The sequence below is a fragment of the Lupinus angustifolius genome, chromosome LG15 (genome assembly GCF_001865875.1).
Source record: "Lupinus angustifolius cultivar Tanjil chromosome LG15, LupAngTanjil_v1.0, whole genome shotgun sequence".
Classification (NCBI taxonomy): domain Eukaryota; kingdom Viridiplantae; phylum Streptophyta; class Magnoliopsida; order Fabales; family Fabaceae; genus Lupinus; species Lupinus angustifolius.
In genome coordinates this window covers 20,654,872-20,673,528 of record NC_032023.1, presented here as the reverse complement: position 1 = coordinate 20,673,528, position 18,657 = coordinate 20,654,872, and the positions used below count along the sequence as shown (strand labels likewise).

General features: G+C 33.5%; 3 protein-coding genes across 6 annotated transcripts; 1 reads left to right on the top strand and 2 right to left on the bottom strand.

Annotated features, from left to right (window-relative positions):
* Positions 1,022 to 5,486, bottom strand: LOC109328153 (protein NLP4-like). 3 transcript variants are annotated; one of them, XM_019561470.1, is made up of 5 exons: positions 4,699 to 5,486; positions 4,094 to 4,632; positions 3,563 to 3,610; positions 2,627 to 3,476; positions 1,022 to 2,072 (listed from the first exon to the last, which is right to left on the bottom strand). In XM_019561470.1, exons 1-5 carry the CDS (start codon positions 4,919 to 4,921, stop codon positions 1,198 to 1,200), a joined length of 2,535 nt encoding a protein of 844 aa, XP_019417015.1. In that variant the 5' UTR covers positions 4,922 to 5,486; the 3' UTR covers positions 1,022 to 1,197. The 3 variants fall into 3 exon arrangements, with proteins under 3 accessions (XP_019417015.1, XP_019417013.1, XP_019417014.1); XM_019561468.1 differs by having other exon boundaries at positions 4,094 to 4,945; positions 4,976 to 5,486; XM_019561469.1 differs by having other exon boundaries at positions 4,094 to 4,990; positions 5,253 to 5,486.
* On the bottom strand, positions 8,871 to 11,175 carry LOC109327319 (small nuclear ribonucleoprotein SmD3b-like). 2 transcript variants are annotated; one of them, XM_019560409.1, is made up of 6 exons: positions 11,030 to 11,175; positions 10,355 to 10,546; positions 9,598 to 9,650; positions 9,426 to 9,492; positions 9,280 to 9,336; positions 8,871 to 9,146 (listed from the first exon to the last, which is right to left on the bottom strand). In XM_019560409.1, exons 2-6 carry the CDS (start codon positions 10,511 to 10,513, stop codon positions 9,087 to 9,089), a joined length of 396 nt encoding a protein of 131 aa, XP_019415954.1. In that variant the 5' UTR covers positions 10,514 to 10,546; positions 11,030 to 11,175; the 3' UTR covers positions 8,871 to 9,086. The 2 variants fall into 2 exon arrangements, with proteins under 2 accessions (XP_019415954.1, XP_019415955.1); XM_019560410.1 differs by having other exon boundaries at positions 11,026 to 11,156.
* LOC109328575 (ATP synthase subunit gamma, mitochondrial) lies at positions 13,189 to 17,748 on the top strand. The gene is made up of 9 exons (XM_019562096.1): positions 13,189 to 13,328; positions 13,632 to 13,675; positions 13,820 to 13,972; positions 14,260 to 14,373; positions 15,406 to 15,533; positions 16,018 to 16,140; positions 16,333 to 16,452; positions 17,141 to 17,262; positions 17,438 to 17,748. Exons 1-9 carry the CDS (start codon positions 13,255 to 13,257, stop codon positions 17,505 to 17,507), a joined length of 948 nt encoding a protein of 315 aa, XP_019417641.1. The 5' UTR covers positions 13,189 to 13,254; the 3' UTR covers positions 17,508 to 17,748.

Here is an 18,657-nt window from a genome sequence, read left to right as displayed (position 1 = left end):
CTTATAAGGTGAGGTTGAGCCAGTTAACATGATTATTGGCCTTTTCACTCTGTAAGTGCATCATGGATCTAGATCATCCAGTGAAAATGAGATGGAGGCAAATGATGAAAATACACCTACTTCACTGTTGCATTGGGAACAACTAACTAATGGCATGGAATTTTCTTGCAGAATGTTAAAAAGTGTCTTAGTTTAAGATATAGAAAATATTTTATCTTAAAAATTGATGTCCTTAACATAGTAAGATGATGATAGGCTTAGCTTAACAATAATAAACCCCTTTACTTATATTCCTTGAATATTATTGTTGGGTTTATTCAAGTTTGAAGTCTCATATTGGATGATGGGAAGAATTAAGGAGTTTATAAGTGGAAAAGACTCGTGGAACTATTGCCTTTAGGTTTTGGTTCGAGGTGTCTTACTTGTGATTCTTTATTCTTCTTATGTCTCGGTAACAATAGAACTCTTTGGTAATTGGAGACTGCCCAATTGTGGTCTGATCCAACAAGCATTTGTTAATACATCTTTGTCAATATTTTGTTTAGATTTTTGCTCCTAAAAGAAATCCAACCATAAGTTCAGTAACCCTTAACAACCTTTTATTTAAGGAAATGTTAATATATTACACAATCTTTAAGTGAGTGAAGGGGGAAAAAGAGTGAGGAGAAAAAAGAACTAAGACAAATATACTAAATCTTAGTGAAGATTTATGTGGAGCTAAGTAACTCTTTCAATAAGGATCATTACATGCAGACTTTGTTTATATAAATTCTGAAACAAGAAAATCAAGATCAGATATAAGTTAAAAGAATCAATTAGTTAACGTCTAACTCAACTAGAAGAGAGAATCGAACTTAAATTTCAATGCTGAACAAATAAAAGTTGAAGCTGCTTACTATTTTTTATTGAAGGTGTGAACCTTCCTATTGCTTAATATATTGAGGACTATAACATATCCTTAGGCTTCCAAAATAACAAATATCAGCAAAGAATAAAGGCCTAAAGGAAATTTTTCATTTTAAAAATATGATTTTATAAAAATGGTAAAAAGCTTACATGATAATCAGTCATTTAATTAACCCTTTCTTTTCTTGCTCTCTAAACTATTATATACATACATAACTACAAACTTCAAAGACTGCTTCACATACAAAACAAATTTACAATCATAATAATAATATAATGTCACTGCTACTGCTATGTAAACTCTAAAGAACTTCTCATACGAAGATCGGAAACTTGCAGAGAAAGTTTGATGGTGCTGCACTCAGAAGATTGACAACAATCAATGCACTCCTCTAAATCAGCATCACAAGTTAGTAAAATCCATTCACAGTCATCATCCAAATACTTGACATCATATTTGCTCATGTCACTTATGTTAAATCTACTACAAATTTCGTGCAAGAGATCTTCATAAGCCCAAGTCTTCAGCATCCGGAACCGCGTTTTCTCATCTCCATATGTCACTTTTACTCTATGAAAGTCATCCTTTTTAGGTGCCATGATGCTGTTGGTTTTTGGGTGTTGTTCAACAAGTGTTTCCTGGCTTAGTGATCTTGGAAATAGCTTTGCTTTATTATCTTGTTGACTCAGCCTTTTTAGTTCTGCTTCACTTCTATTCCTCTTCAATAAAACATCAGTATAATCTTCTCCAACTACTACAAGATCTTTGTTATCATCAACAACGTTAATTGTTTGATGTTGTTGCTCTGACATGCTGGAACAAGGATGGCTGGAAATAGAATTCTGACTGCACGACGAAGAACGAGATTTTGATGCATCTTCAGGTGTCAATGAGCCAGCAAGATTAGGCTGTGTTGTGCTTAATGAGTTTGGATTGTCACTTTGCTTCAAGGTTGATAATAGGCCGGTTCCTGATAAATTTGGAGAAGCTAGGTCCGGGAAGTTTGAGTAGAAGGAATCTATTTGAAATGCACCAGAGGCACCTTGAACCGAGTCGATGACAAGTTGAAGTTTCTGTAAGGAGTGACCAACCTTTTTTATCTTTCGAGAAGGCCAACGCTTGATCCCATGTTGCCGGCAGATCCTTTTCAAAGTTGTGGTACAAACTGTAAAGTTTAATTCAAAAGGTGGTTTCAATGAAAGGCTTCTAATAGATATGCATTAAGGAAACTACCAGATAAGCAGATGCCCCTTTTTTCGCCTTATAGACAGAGCTAACTAAAATTAATTAATTATACAAAAACTATAGCAAGATCTCAAAGAACTACAATATTAGAAACTTACACAGAAATAATAATAATAAGATATCAGAGAACTCAATATTAGTATTGAGTAAGAAGTGTAATCATTTCAAGATATAGAGTTTAGCCAGACTAAGAACATAACTTGCAAAAGAAACTACCATATAAGACACTTTCATATACCTCTCTGCACTTATGATATTGCTAAAGTTGGTAATATAATCACGGCTTTCCTTTTTTTAGCCAAATAGGCAGAAGCAGAACTAGTAAAACTACGTATGCAAAAACGATAAAAGGATGTCAGAGAACTACAATATGAGAAATTAGTATTGAGTAAGAAGAACTAACATGCCAAGATATATGTTTGCATAGTCAGGTCAAAAACATAACAAAGAAACGTGCATGTGTACAAGGCTTACCACCAATGTTCTTTGCGGCATCTTTTAGGCTTCCAGAGAAATATTGCCGTAGAACTTGCAGAGTGATAGTTTTATCTGCTTTGGTCCGTTTTTTCTCCCCCATTTTACTTATTCCCACACTTGATAAGTTACCCTCGCCAAAAGTAGAACACTCCCCAACACCATCAAGGTTTTCATTCAAATCTTGTAGCTGCTTTAGGTCAGAGAATTTTCCAACCATTGTTCCACTTGATTTTTCTTCAGTCCTAGCAGATCTACTATCTGCAAGGGCTATCAGTTCACCAAATGATAAGTTAGTTTCCTCCTCCAATTCGTTATCTGTTATAACCCGCAAGCTATGGCAGACACTTTGAATAATCATGGACAATGAAGTAAGCATTTTTTTCTGTTCTTCACTGTCATTGCAATTCACAGGCAAGAAGAACTCCAGAACATAGTCATCTGTACTACTATAAATGCTTCGGAGGCGTATAGCAACTGCACCCTGCAAACCAAATATTCTTGCATGATGAGAAAGTGGATAGTCTGTCTTTCTTAACGAAGTTATGTCACTTGAGAAGCATGGTTGATTTGTCATAAAAGCTCCTCCAGCAACACCTTGTCCTTTTAACAAGTGATGCTCGGAACAAGTATCATGGAAAGCGCGGATAGGAGCATCATTCACATAGCAAGCATGCTCCACAGGAGATATGCAGTGTAAATAATTATCCTCGGAGTGCCGGCACCCCTCTTTGCCTTGTTGGATGCATGGGATCCATGTTTGAGCTAAAGGTAATTTGTGCATTTCACATGCAACTCTCAACACCTCTTTAATCTCAGGTAGAACAGCTTCATAGGACTTATTGCATGCCTGAAAAAATAATACCAGTTATTGCAAGGTGACTGAGATCTTAAGGTAATTAAAATATTCCTCTTTGACGACAATCTTCCACTTACCTTCACATTCTGAGTGCTTGAAAGTTTGGAGCTTCTAAGATCAACACCCTGCCAAAGATAACAATTTTTCTCCAATCATTACACTGATAAAATTAGTTAATATGAGCTTTTCATATTTGGGCTGTTAAACATTCAATTGAAAAGAGAGAATCAAAGGCAAACACAACTGTAGTGAAAGAGAGAAAACTTAGTGCTACCATAAAAAGATGGGGTTTCTAACAAATCAGAGGAAGTTTCAATTTTTGTGGAAGAACTTGAGGATGTTAAGGAACAAAAGGGATATAGAAAGAAATTATTTTCAGCAATGAGTAACACGTGCTGCTTATCACTTCAGAAACAGCAAATAGAAAGTTGGAAAATGTATAAAAAGCAACCGAAATTTCACTGTTCTAAAACTTGAAATTTTTATGTTCAACTATTCTTGGGATAGTCACAAACACAATTTTATAGTCTAAAAAGTGATAACACAACAGAAGTGTGTAGAAAGTGATAATATAATAGAAGTTTATGCAAATAAGAAAGGAGAAAAACCTCAAGTGCTTTGCAAACACTCTCAAGTTCGGAGCGATAGTTGATCTGCGAGCTGGTCATCACAACCTCAATAACACCCAAGCAAGTCCTGCTACCTTGCTCAAATATTGGCAGTGCTAATGTTCCGCGTACTTCATACTCTTGAGCATGGTCAACTCTAGGATATTCATCACTCCTAAAGAATCTAACATCAGGAGTCCACTCAGGAACCTTCTCCCGAAAAACTCTACCAGGCAACCCTGGCACCAACCCCTTTGAATCCTCCTCCTCGGTCGAAAACTGATATCTCATCGAGATTTCTCGGTACTTTGCCAGGTTTGTAGAGTTGGTTCCAAGGCAGAATTGAAGATCATTAGTAGTGAGAATCTGCTTACCCCCTCTATTAACAGGCACCCAAATTTGTATAAGCATATCTTTGCTCCTATTCAAATCTTGGATGCAGTTGAGTGCCATCATTAACTTTTCCATTACAGAATAACCTGGTCCTGGATTATTAGGTGTTGGAGCAATCCACCACCTTGTAACCCCTTCAGAAGTACCTTCAAATGATTGAATTTCAGATTCATATTGCTGATTAGAACTAACATCATCAACCTTAACATCATCAAAAAATGCTTCTTGTGATTCATGTTGTTCCTCTAAGGCACACCATGAGAATGAAGAGTCAAAGGGTGGAAAATCAGATCCCTCAGCAGTGGTTTCAAACCAACATCCATCAAAGAAAAGTTCATCAATGTAATCAAAATCCATTGAGATTGTTCCATCATCCAAAATGGTAGTACCAGGTGCTGACACAGCATCATCATCATCCATTGAAGAAAAGTTCATCAACGTAATCAAAACTTTCTGTTGTTACAACCACAAAGTTTCAGTTTTTGAAACTTGTAACCTTGTCCAGTGTCCAAAGTTGTCAATAATATCAGTAACAGATCTTGCAAAACTAAATAATAAGAAAGGGGTATAGAGAAATAATGATGATTATGTCACTGATAATTTGCTTTTATACTTAAAATCTGATGATGAGTCAAAAAAGTGCAGAAGCTAAGCATAATAAGATATTTACTCCTCAAATGAATAAATTCCTGGTTTAGAAATAGGATGGAAAGTGTACAAATAAAAAGTTCTAAAAAGGGTAAACAAAAAGATTCTTTGGTCTTACCAACAACACTGTCACTTAGATTTTAATGGCAAAAGATATATGATGCACTTAGACAAATATAACAGACAGTTGAAGAAGGAAAGGAATCTCTTTGTATGGAGAAAATAGAATGGTAAGGTAAAGGTTGAAGATGAGGAGTAGAAAAGGAATAGAAAGAATGTTATTGTATTGTAAAGATTCCTCAAGATACCAACCAAGTTGGGTTTTTATTATTATTTAGTATATTTGTTTTATAGATAAAAATTTATGTGGACAGGTATATTTTATGGTTTTTGATGCTACCATTTAAGATTAAATTTAATTAGAATTAAAATATTAATGTATTGTCATGATCTTATTGATAGTCTCATGGTTTCGTCTTCACACAAGTGTTTCTGTGTTTTATAATAATGTTGCAGGCAGTCCAGTCCAGGCTAGATAAAAATAAAGAGAAGAGTCAACAAAGAGAAAATACATAGTGAGAGAGAAGGAGAAGGTGTGTGTTTGTGTTTGTGTTGTTTGTTAGGAGAGTGTAGCATGACATATGCAGCTATATCTATTATAATATGATTAATGATATGTGAGGAGGAGAAGAAGAGGAATAATGATAAGTGAGAGGTAGGGAATGGCTTATTATTCCAACCATAAACAACATAGATAGATAGATAGATATTGGCTTGGCTGATGCTGTTTGTGATCCCACATCATTTGCCATTTGGCTTTGGAAATAAAGTCAATCCATGATGATCTAAGCTTACCACACATCAATATGTTGGAAACAATGTCCGCCCGGTGCACTCGGATATATTTTTGTGTGGGCAGAACATATAAATTTTGCTCATTTACTTGTTTTGTATTATTGTAGGTATTTTAAGGCACGAGCAAAACAAGGCAGTCATCTCTACATTTGAATAAATAATAACTGAATTATTGAAAACCTTTCGAAAAATATAGAGTGTGGCATCCAGCATGGCAGCGCAACATGTCAAATTGTGCTACGTGGTAGCTTAGTTGTGCCAGAAGATACTGGCTCAACGGATCAAAGCATACCACGTGGCACTTACATTAGTTTTTTTTTAAAATACTATCCAACTACATCTTGTCACGTGGGAGCTTTGTTGAGCCAAACTTAGTGGAGCAACACACTGAATTCTTTTTTTAAAATAAAATGTGGGAGAGAATATTTATTTTCATATATAGTTTTTATGGACAACCGTACATATTTTCTAAACATGCCTATCATTATATATTTTTAAAACACTGACTTACTTAGTTCAATTAGCACTCTGTGCTGGAAAGCTGAAGTTGTGATAATGGTATAAATTATTTGAAGCAATTATAATAACATTTATGTTCTTTGTGTTTTGGTATTATATCGTATTCGGGGTAACTTGTACTTTTCCATCTACAATGATTATTGGAGATCAAAGCTACCATGACACATTTTACACATGTGAGTAATATTTTAGTTAGTTTGTTAAGAGTTTGTTTAGTTGTTACTTGTATCATAAGTTATTTTTGTATTGTGTATATAAGTACATGACTTGTAATCCTTTCATCAATCAATGAATATTCACAATATTTATTTTATGCTTTCCCGTTATTTTGGTAATAATGATAATACAATTTTGCCTTTGCTGCGCTGCATGCTAGCACACCCAACAACATGGTACTAAATAGCAAACATGATATGCAATAAGAATCAATATTTGAAGTATATCATATTTTTTACTGTTTCTCTTTTTTTAGAGGACATGAATCTAAGAGTGGACTTTTAAAACTGAAGTACATTTATTAATTTGAGACAGCTCAACAAGTTGCATACACCACTGATGTTTTGACAAATGAGCACTTACTATTTCTCACTTTCATTATAAAATAAAAGCACAGTGCACAGATGCACAATATATTAAAATATAAGTGGTAGGCTGTGTAAAACTTTTTATACTGGTAATGTATACTCTTTAATCCTTCTAAATGACTCAGACTCGCATCCTTATTCCCACATCTGCAGCGATCGATTCCGCTGCACCAACAACTCTTACAACCATTCCGGATTAGGCAACAGCCTTAGATGCTTGGCCAAGAGAACGGTCAGCCTGTATAGCCATACAATCAATGTACACAACATCAGCAAACTAATGCAAGTTGTTCATTCTCAGCAAAGAAATTATCTATGTTCTTATTCAGAGGACCATTCGACCAACAGGCTGCAGGGGCAAAATGGTTGAGTTATCACACAAATTCAATGGTTGAGTTATCACACAAATTCAATGGTTGAGTTAGTAAAACATAGATGAGAAGGTGGAAATACAAATACCTCTGGATCCAGAAGGGAGAGTTGAATGCGCTACAAGGTGGGTGCTGCATGCATAAAAACACTTATTATTACTATTATGAAACGGTAGAAGAAGAAAGAGAATATGAATATTGAAGAAGAAGAAAGAAGGTTACCTTGTAAGGATCCATGGGAATGGAACAGAAGAGACAAAGAAGTCTAAGAATATGAGAAATGAGGAATTCAGAAGCTCCTCTTGCCTTCTTATATATCAACTTATCAACCAACCTCTTTTCTCTGTTGTGTAATCTCTATGCATGCATGATGCATCATAATATGGATTAAATTAAATATTTTGTTGGTAGAAAAATATATCTTGTGATTATATTTAACATATAATTAATATTTTATGGTGGGAATGAAGAAAGATACATAAAAGGGTTGGATTAATTTCCAAAAAAAAAACGTATATGAAGATGCATATAACTCATTACATTTAGATACACGTATATTTTATAATTTTTTATACAATCATTTAATATTAAATTTAATTAGAATTAAAATATTAATATGTAGTCATAAATTTATTAGTTACTTCTACATGATTTCGTTTTCATTGAAGTCTTTCTTATGTCAAGAACTTGGTGAGAAGGGCTACATCTACCATTCCTCACATGACTTGTATGGTAATGTCTTGAAACTTGTTTTTGTTGTTAAAATAATCATATATTCTTATCCTTATATTAGATATAACCGATGAACCATTTTGGTTTTGATAATATTGTCAACCTGTTGATGATGTGTTTCGTGATTTAAAATTGTCTTTGAGATTCTTTCATTTTATCTTTTGACTTGATTAACTAAAAAAAATCTCTCATTGTTCAATATTCAATTGGTATAAGGATATTTTGGTAACATGATCAATTAAAATACTTAATACTTCGAAAAAAGTATAAAAATATCAAATTTAAAATATATTTTTTCTTTTTCTTGTGTTTTTACAATTAATTAAGTATAATAATCGTTTTCAACAAATGTATGAAGTCATGAAATCAAGACAAAGATTTCAATTTTGATAGAGGATAAGAAGTTTAAAGATAAATTTCAGAATATAATGTTTATGTATACACCACTAGATCAAGAATTCTTTACCCAAAAGATGATAAGATCCCTTTATAATACCAAAAAAACCAACCCATTGTATTTGGAAATGCTATCCTGAATAATTATTTAAGATTATATTTTAATTAAAATTAATTTTTTTAATGTACTCTTAAGATTTTGTTAATTGTTTCTCCATAGATATTTCTTAACACAAGTTTTTCTCATGTTCATCCACCAATGGGTAGATACTAACAAAATTGAAGTCCACAAACCAAGCAATTAATAGCAGATTAAAATATAAGAGGCGATGTAAATAATTTTGGCATTCCATACATCCACAAACAGTAATCTAAGTCTCAATAAGCCATTTCTATTTGAATCTCTCTCTCTCAGAAACAGAATAGAGTAACCTTCTCCAACAGACCTAGACATTAAGGCCAGCATAAAGGGCATAGAAACTATGGAAATGGTGATCACCTTCGCACAGGTGGTGCACCCCTTCCAGGTGCAGCTCCACGTCCAGCAGCTTGAGCCTACACAAGCAACATTTGCAGTTAAACCACATGTATCATTTTCAAAGCTATTTGCAGTTAAACCACATGTATCATTTTCAAAGCTATTTGCAGAGAACTATATGTCAATAAACTTAGATGCTAGAAAAAATACCTTTGCTCGCATTGCAACTGCTCTACCCCTACCAACACCAAGTGATGCACCCTTGCCCTTCAAGAGATTAAGAAAAGCATAAACTACAAAAGCACAAACATAAAACAAATACACAGTACCTAATCACTTGAAACATAACAAGGTACCTTGACTCTAGCATCCAAACGCTTAAACATTGGAGCATTCTTCAACATGTCAGGGATGACCATAAATCTGCAAAAAATGTTATATCATTTCAAATCACTATCCGTACGGAAAATATAAAACCTTATTTGGAATATAAAATTATCAAGTTAATGAGTAGCATATGATTCATACCTGACTTTGCTCCCTCGAATGAATACATGCTCAAGCTGTGATGTTTTTCCATCCTAAGGAAGATGAAGCCAACATCAGCAACTAAGACTAGTAGTGTGCATTTTAACAAAGTAAATTTAAATTGGAGATATTAAACACCACCACAACATCATGAAATTAACAAGTGTGCTTCCATAATTTCCTCATGTATCCACTAACTAGTCCACAAAACAAATATCAACATTAAAGCCTGTTCTCAATTAATCACACATCAGCACTAGAGAGACAGCCACAATCATATCCTATGCAGCCCCCTCCTATGTCTGCATCAACAACTAATCTAGCCCCTGCCGAAATTGATTGTTATTAAATCCCTACATCTATGCCCATTCTCTATTTATGTGCAAGTCCTCTCTTAACTTCAAAAAAAATTCAACAACTGAGATCCGAGCCATCAATACAAGTTACCGGAAGGTTAGTGTTGAACAAAACACTTAAAACTGCACCATGAACTATAGTAAACTGCAGCAGTGGAACTCAAATCAAACTGAAGGGGTAAATTATCCTCTTAACAGTTAGTTCTCCAAGCATGCTATTCAAAAGCCACTCTAAACCTCCATCTTTTATTCAAAATGATAAGAATAGGACTACAGCTATGGATTAGCATTTTTCCTCGTTAAAATTTTGCCAAGGAAAATTGGTACTGGCGCTCATACAAAATTCGGAGTATGATGGAAAGAAACAGCACAAGAAAAAAAAATGGGAAAAGGGTAAGTACCTTGGCAGTGTAGGTAATGCTCTCGAGTTGACAGTTCCAGTTGTCCTCGCACTCGATCATGCTGCCTCTGTAAAGTTCTCCACTCTTAAGCTCCACCGTCACCACATGACCAGACGCCTCATGGAGTAGCTTCACCGGTATTCCCAAGCTCCGGCTCATGTTTCTTCTTACTCTTAACTCCTTGTAAAAACCCTATTCCACCAAATACCCTTTCTCAGTCAACTCTATTTAATCCTCACCACACTACTAACATGGCATCAAATCAAAGGTAACATATCTCGATCCGAAAACCACCCCATTATTAGTACTCCTTTGTTTTTTCAATATTCAACGAAACCGATTTATTTATTTAGTTTAATTACTAGTTTAAAAGTCCATGTATTTTCTTATGTACTATGTCAAAATGAACCTACGGAAGGCCTTTAAGGTTTTTCTCTATATATATATTTAACGATGAAAAAGAAAAGCATAAATCCTTTACAAACCTAAACCATTGGATCATTAGGATGCATATTGCAGCAATGAAAGAAAAAACGGTGGAACATAATGTGTAACTTAATGAAGAACACACACTAAGAAACACGAAATAGAATGTATCACATACAGAACATGAGCAGAGAAGCATAACAAGTGAAAGATAAGAGAGAATGAATAAGGAAGAAATGGATTACTTACCTGAGAGATGAAAACACTCAGAGATCAAAGATGGTGGTTTGCGACTTGGCAATGGCGTTTGGGGATTTGTTTTCGTCTAATCTTCTAAACCCTAACTAGCTTTTTGCAACGTTTCCTTCACATTATTTTTGCTTTCATAAGTATTATTTTTTAATCAAAACAAACTTACCTTATAAAAAACATAAATCAAGAAAAAACGTTCAAATTTAATTGTCTTATTTTTTTAATTTATAATATCATATTTTATAATTAATATTAATATAATTATAGACTATAAAATTTATGCAATATTAGTTTAAAGACTTACACATTGTTAATATAAAATAATGATAGTATAACACGAACATATATTGTCACTACATACATTTTGTCCTTATAATTATAATATAAAAACATAATCTATAAAAATGTGTATATATATATATAATTATATAAACTCATGAAAACCAAGTCAACACATTAATCTTACCTTAAAATGAATTATGTTTCAAAAGGCATATGACTACAACTCCGATTTGTTTTAGGTGTTATATGAGTAATGAGGATCTTATGCATATATTTAGGGATTGTCAGGATTCCTCTTCTTTATGAGTGTGACTTGGTTTTACTTCTACTTCCTTATGGGTGATTAAGTCATTTTAGGGTTGGATGATGGAGAAAGTCATCATGGTCTTCTCTTTTTGGTCAGTGTTTAGTGGTTGTGGAAATGGAGATAATAGTTGCATTAGAAGCTCTTATAATGGAAGGGGATAGTGTTCTTCGAGACAACACATGTCGTTAGATGTCGAGGTTTTCAACTAACTTCAAAGAGGCTTAATCTATTTTAGCCGAACTATTGTTTATGGAACATGGTTTTTCTCTAGCTTAGAACTTGGATTTCAAGAAAGTTATTATGAAAAGTGACTACCTTGAAGCAGTTCAGATTATTTATGAGGGATTTCATATTCAGATGTTGGTCAACAATGTTTGATTTTGATTGACTAGTGACTAGATCGTCGAGATAAAATTTATTGTTAAAGAGGCTAACGAGATGATAAATTTCATGACTAAGATATGCTCTCAATCCCGTGATGAGTTCAAGACTTGGAATTCAATTTTAGTTTCTTGTCAATACTATATTGACTTAGATCTCTCTCTTTTAGTTTGGTTTTGTTACCTTTTGTTGTTTCCGATGTATCATAGAAAATATAAACTTATATGTACACGAGTAAGAAATGTAATATATATGTATTGTTAGTGTAAATAATTATAGACAATCATTACACCATTCACTATTTATTTATTTGAATTAATTTTTTTGGACAATCAATAATGATTAAATATGAATGGTAAATAGTGTCACTTACTCACCCATGACCTCCACTTCTTCTTTAAATATGTATAAATAGTTTCTCTAGAATAATAGGAGCCAAGATTGTATATAGGTGGAGGCGTCAAGGATATTTAAACTTAAGGTTTACTTATCTCTAAATATTTATTCAATAACTTATTTTATTATCAAAATATAGTTTAAACACATATATATGTTAAAATAATAAAGGTTCTTATTAGAGCATTTACTTTATCTATTTTGTAATACTCCAAACATCAAGTTAGCTATAAAAATCCAACATATATTGCATAATGTAATTCAACCTAAATATCCAACAAAATCTAATTTTTTTTATCTCGTATCAAAATTAATGTCTTAGTTTGTGGTATTGATTTATCGAAACAAGTTAAGTTGTTTTGATGATTTAGGGTTGTAATTTGTAAACATCTATGAACTTAAGAATTACATGAGTGTTGCATGTGTTTGGTACATATTATTTCTTTATTTTTTTTGTTTATATTTTTTTATAAACTAAGTTGATTATGGAACAAACTTAGTTTATAAATCAAAATAAAAAAAATCCAAGCAAAATGGGCCAAACACTTATGATGATTGTGGTTGCTTGATTGGGCTTCAAATATTCTACATGGCTATAAGGAATTTGAGTTTTATAACCAAAAAATATACAATAGGGGTATTGAGTAATTACCCAAAAATCCTAGCTATGGAAACGTAAAATATTAATCTTACAAAAACACTAAAGAAAAATGAATGAAGAAAGTTTGGAGGAAAAACGTGAAAACTTATAAGAGTGTGTTGGATTTGTGAAGTTCAACTAAAACCAATTTAATTGTATTTTGTTTCTCCTACAACGCTTAGGGTTTGGAAAGAATAATCGAATCAGTAAGGAAAGATGTCTGCGATGTCTGCTATGCGACGCGAAGGGAAGCGTTTCGCTCCTCTCATTCTCCGATCCTCTCTTTCTCTGTTAGTTTCTTTTATTCATCATTTCACTTTTATTCTATCATAATTCTGTATTCATATATCCTCTTTTTTTTGTGCTTCTATTTTGTCTCCAATTCACAAACATTTTACATTTTTAATCATTGTCATAGGATCTGAATACATGATTATCATATAGCACTATTGTATGATACGGTGTCTTTCGATCCATGTAGCCGATGTCATTTAGTGTGAAAAAAGGCTTGATGTTGTTGTTGTTATAGAAATGATTTTATTTACGTTTTTTTTTCATCACTGATCCATCTAATTTCGTATGGTTGATGACAGAGATCAAAACCTCATTGGAGCACGTTCTATTTCAACTCAAATAGGTACGATGAATTTCATCTTCTATTTACTGTTTCTTAATCTTGTTATAGAGTAAGATAAGTTTCTGTTGGCTTTGTTCTTTGGTTAGATTTATGGCTACCTGCCGAATAAAATATTAATTCGCTGTGAATTTATGTAATTTTCAGTCAGAAATCGGATGAAGAGTGTGAAGAATATCCAGAAAATCACCAAGGCAATGAAGATGGTTGCAGCCTCAAAGCTGCGAGCTATTCAGACTAGAACTGAAAATTCACGTGGCCTATGGCAGCCATTTACTGCCCTCCTGGGTGACACTCCTAGTATGTTCTGCGACTTTTTAGAAAAAATAATTTAATCAATTGTAACTAACACGTGATCGTTGTTTTTTGTTTTTGTTTTGCTGATTTTATGGTTTTACCTTATCTGGTGTTCAAAATTGGATGTATTCTTCTAGTGCCTTTATTGTTTGTATGACTTGGCTGTATCACACAAATGCAACTTCTTCATTAGCTTTTTATGAATTAGGTGCATGTATATACCTTATTGTGTCAAAATTATGCTATGGGTGCCCTGACCTAGATCCTTCCATTTGTGTTTCTATGCGTAGGTGTTGATGTCAAGAAAAACGTTGTTGTTACCATTTCTTCAGACAAAGGTCTCTGTGGTGGAATCAATTCGACATCTGTCAAGATAAGCAGGGTTTTGAGTAAATTGAATTCTGGTAATTTCTTGCCCTCTTTATTTTCATATGTCACGAAGATTGCAATGTTTAATACTCTTTATGTTTGTCTAAAATCTAAATTGTGTTTTAAATATTAAAGTGAATTGTTTGAGAATCTAAATTTGTAATATTAAATGTTTTTTATAAGGTAAAATCTCTGAACGATAATGATCTCATATGTAGGTCACCATAAGATCAGAGAAAATTTGAGATTTGATCTAATAATATTATTTTTCAGTTTGAATATCAACTTCAATATTCAGAAAATATCAGATACTCTGGCTCTTTTTACCAAAATTATGTCATGTTATTGTTGATCTACAAAACTCATTTGCTGAGTAATATGACTTAATGAGATTGACAACAAGTCCCAACAAAGTGGTGTCGAGGTTTTTGCAAAAAAGGAAACAGTAATAAGTAGACATTATACTTTGAGACTTCTTGCATGACAGCAGCAAATAGCAAACCAATCGTTAAAGCTTGAAAGATTAAGAATTTTAGAGTAAGCATCTTGGAAAGTTGGAATATGGAGTTAGTAGGTTACAATAGCAGATGTGGAGTATCCCAAATGATAATGTAGATAGCTTTAACAATGAAGCTGGGTGGAAGATCCTTAATATACATGCACACTAAACTATTATTTACCTAGGTGATTGGCATCATTAGCATATGATACCTTTATGCTGCGTATGCTGAAGTGCACTTGATTGTTTTTTCTTGTTTAACATTTTGACAAAAAGTGGTGCATTGAATAGAAGCATATCACATGTGTTAGGTCTAAAGATGCGATTATAAGTTATATTAAGTTATTGAATGAGCATTAAGTCAAAGCAAGAGAGACATTTGAGTGAATATTAAAAAGATAAGTACTTATAAGATTTTAGTTACAAAGCTTTATAATTTTTCTTTTATGCTCGGTTGCTTTAACATTAATTCAGTCTTTAGTTATAGATATGATTTCTTGTATTTTCTGCTGATTCAAGGTACACAGTGATTTTGATTGGTTCCAGTTATATATTTTTACTGCTGTAGGGCCTGATAAAGAGACAAAGTATGTCATATTGGGAGAGAAGGCTAAGGCTCAATTGACACGTGACTCGAAGAAAGACATTGAGATCATCATAACAGAGTTGCAGAAAAATCCTTTGAACTATACTCAGGTCATTATATTTTGCAGTGATATGATTTCCAACAAATTTGCATGTGTTTTTAAAATTTTAAGCAGTGGAAAGCTAAGAGGTTATGATGGACAACAGTAACGACATATCATGTAATTTGAACTTGTAGTGTGCTGTTTAAGTCTTGAACTCTTTGAGTTTCTGCATTATTGGAATTATATACTAAGGTAGTCCTAAAAAGTTGATTTGTTCAAAAGAAGATTGATAATGTGACGTTCCTCTAAATTGTTTAGCTGACAATTAGTTTTTTGATAGAGTCCAATGCAGTGATTGATCAAAGTAACCAACCTGAACTAGTAGGTTAAGGCTTGTTTGTTGTTGAAGAGTGGAACTTGTTCTGGATTTTGATCATTTCAAATGAAATTTGTCTCTGAAATGGATACATTTTAAATATGATTGATTTGCATAATACTGCACTGATTATGTCCCTTTCTTTCATTCTAATTGTTGTATTTTGAATTTTTAGGTATCTGTCCTAGCTGATGACATTCTAAAGAATGTTGAGTATGATGCTTTGAGGATTGTTTTCAACAAGTTTCAATCAGTTGTCTCATTTCTGCCAACAGTGTCGACTGTATTATCTCCTGAGGTACTTCTATCTTTAAGTAACACTACACTTAGTGTCAATTTTTGTCCAGAGTCATAACATCAAGTCTTGGCTACAATCTAGTTTTTGCCTCACCTTTCAAATAGAAAGGCTTTTTTAGAAATGTTTTAAATATTTGGCTTTGGTGTTATTCCTTGTTTCAAGTTGTTGTTAAGTGATGCAATTTTTATGCAGGTTGTGGAGAGAGAGGCCGAGGCTGGGGGAAGGCTTGGAGAGCTGGACTCTTATGAGATTGAAGGCGGTGATACAAAATCAGAAATTCTTCAGAATCTGGCTGAGTTCCAGTTTTCTTGTGTGAGTAGAATTTTGGGAAGTTCTTGACAAACTAAGTTTTGCTGCTGGCTGCTGACTTATGCTCTGATAATAATTGAAATTAATGATTAGTCTAATAAACACACATGTTATCAGATAGAATCAAGTATAAAAATGACAAGATAAGGAAATGTTGCTGGTAAAAGTTTTTCTTTTGGAACATTCCTGTCTCCACGTTAATTAATTTCTCCTTTGATCAATACGAAACAAATAATTTAGTTGCTGGATCTATATAATCCTCTTCTTTCATTAACAAGCTTTAGGATTTGCTGCAGATGCATGTTCTGGTCTAAAAATCCCCCCCCATGAATTATCTTTGAAGTTTCAAGTAGTAGAGGGTTCCAATTGACTTGTTCACTCTTAGCCTTGTGTAATTAGTCGAACCTATGAATTCATGAATGACACAAATGCTGCTTTTCTTGGTGTTTCACAATGCTGCATTGTACATTTAATTTCTTGTACTGCATTAACCTTAAAGTTTGGGCTGATTGAGGTTCATTCCTGGTTGTATACTATTCTTTGATATATTTGTTTTTATGTTTTTTGGTGTAGAAATGTAGTGCTGGAACCTTACTGTTTTAAATAAACCTTTTACTGGTTGAAAGTTATCACTTTCTTTTCATATTATACTGAAGGTTTGGTTGTTCTTGCTGTACTATGTGGTATATAGGTGATGTTCAACGCGGTGTTGGAGAATGCTTGCAGTGAGCAAGGAGCGAGGATGTCTGCCATGGACAGCTCTAGCAGGAATGCTGGGGACATGCTTGATCGTCTCACCCTTACCTATAACAGGTCTCTATTATTCCTTTTCTCGTGCAAACATATCTTACATTCAACTATCAAGGTGGTTGGGATATGTATTTAACCATCCTATATGATTGCATTATTATGTTTCTCAATTTAGTTGTATACTTTGTTTTTGGAGCTATGGCATGCCTCACTGGTCTTTGTTCATTTTTTTTGACAGAACCCGTCAAGCATCAATTACCACCGAATTGATTGAGATTATCTCTGGAGCTTCAGCGCTGACCGGTTAAACTGCAGGGGCGAAGTTTTATTTTCTCATCTTGTTTTTTCAAAATCTGTAATAATTTTTCCAGAGTGGAACCCATTTTGGGGATTTCTTGGTTGATCAGTTTTTGAAACGGAGTATGTCCTTTTAAGCCAAAGGACATAGATTCTAATAATGTAGGGCCTTCATATAACATCTCTATGAACTATGAAGTGCTGTTTACTCGTCTCGATTTTTTTGAAGTGGTTTATGTATCTCAATTGGAATAATATATTGTTAACCTCTTCAGCAATGTACTAAACCATGGCGGATATGGGACCTACTACTAGGCCTAGGTCTGTGTAATGGTTTGGTTGGTTTAGCCGATAAAAATTAATAAGTAGTTGAACCAGATATCCTTGGAACCAAAGACGTGTTAACTGCGCTGCGTGGAAAAAAAGTAACATGTTCTATTCACAATTTCACACACGCTTGTTTTCTACAGACAGTATAATCAAGTTAATCACAATAACATCAATGAATGAGAAGCGTTACAAGATTAGAAGAATGAAACGAATGAAAGATAACATAACTGATTCTTATTCCTGTGGAACTGCCATGGCTGCTTCTCAGCTTGTTTCTCTCTCATCATCATATGTTTTTGTTCTCAATCTAATTCTTCCCTTCTCCACGATATCTCTTCTTTGTTAATGCCAAATCGCTCAATCTTCTTTGTTAATCTTAGCTGAAAATAATGTCTCAGGTGTATCCCAGCATATTTGGAGTATAATTGTTTTATTTTCTTAATGTGTTTTGGTGCCTTTTTATAACTCGTGTTTTCTTGAAATATAAATACAGTAATTTGATATTATGTACGTTTTAACAGAACTGATTTCTGAAAATCATTTCGGATGCGAAAAAAAATACTTCCGTAGAGAGGATATTAACAATTAGAAGTGATTAAAGAGAAGCAAAGATGCACCAAGCTGCTTTAAGAGATATGGGTTGCATAATAGATTAAAGGGAAATTAAGGTAGCTATATCTGCAGCTGCACCACTTAACTATAAGTACTAATAAAGTGAAGCAGCACCAATTGTTGTATTTAAGGGATTCACCATATTCCAAACTGCCACTCAAGTTAAAATCAAAGAATAGGCAACATTGACATCTCATTAGAGTATCACTATCAACATTT

Coding starts and splice junctions, on each gene's coding strand:
- LOC109328153 (XM_019561468.1), bottom strand. CDS start 4,921: ATGAACTTTTCTTCAATGGATGATGATGATGCTGTGTCAGCACCTGGT. Junction 3,611..4,093: donor GTGTTTGCAAAGCACTTGAG/GTTTTTCTCCTT, acceptor TATCTTTGGCAG/GGTGTTGATCTTAGAAGCTC. Junction 2,073..2,626: donor TGCCGCAAAGAACATTGGTG/GTAAGCCTTGTA, acceptor TAAACTTTACAG/TTTGTACCACAACTTTGAAA.
- LOC109328575 (XM_019562096.1), top strand. CDS start 13,255: ATGTCTGCGATGTCTGCTATGCGACGCGAAGGGAAGCGTTTCGCTCCT. Junction 16,141..16,332: donor CGACTGTATTATCTCCTGAG/GTACTTCTATCT, acceptor ATTTTTATGCAG/GTTGTGGAGAGAGAGGCCGA. Junction 17,263..17,437: donor CTCACCCTTACCTATAACAG/GTCTCTATTATT, acceptor TTTTTTTGACAG/AACCCGTCAAGCATCAATTA.
- LOC109327319 (XM_019560409.1), bottom strand. CDS start 10,513: ATGAGCCGGAGCTTGGGAATACCGGTGAAGCTACTCCATGAGGCGTCT. Junction 9,493..9,597: donor ATTCGAGGGAGCAAAGTCAG/GTATGAATCATA, acceptor CATTTTTTGCAG/ATTTATGGTCATCCCTGACA. Junction 9,147..9,279: donor CAGTTGCAATGCGAGCAAAG/GTATTTTTTCTA, acceptor TTGCTTGTGTAG/GCTCAAGCTGCTGGACGTGG.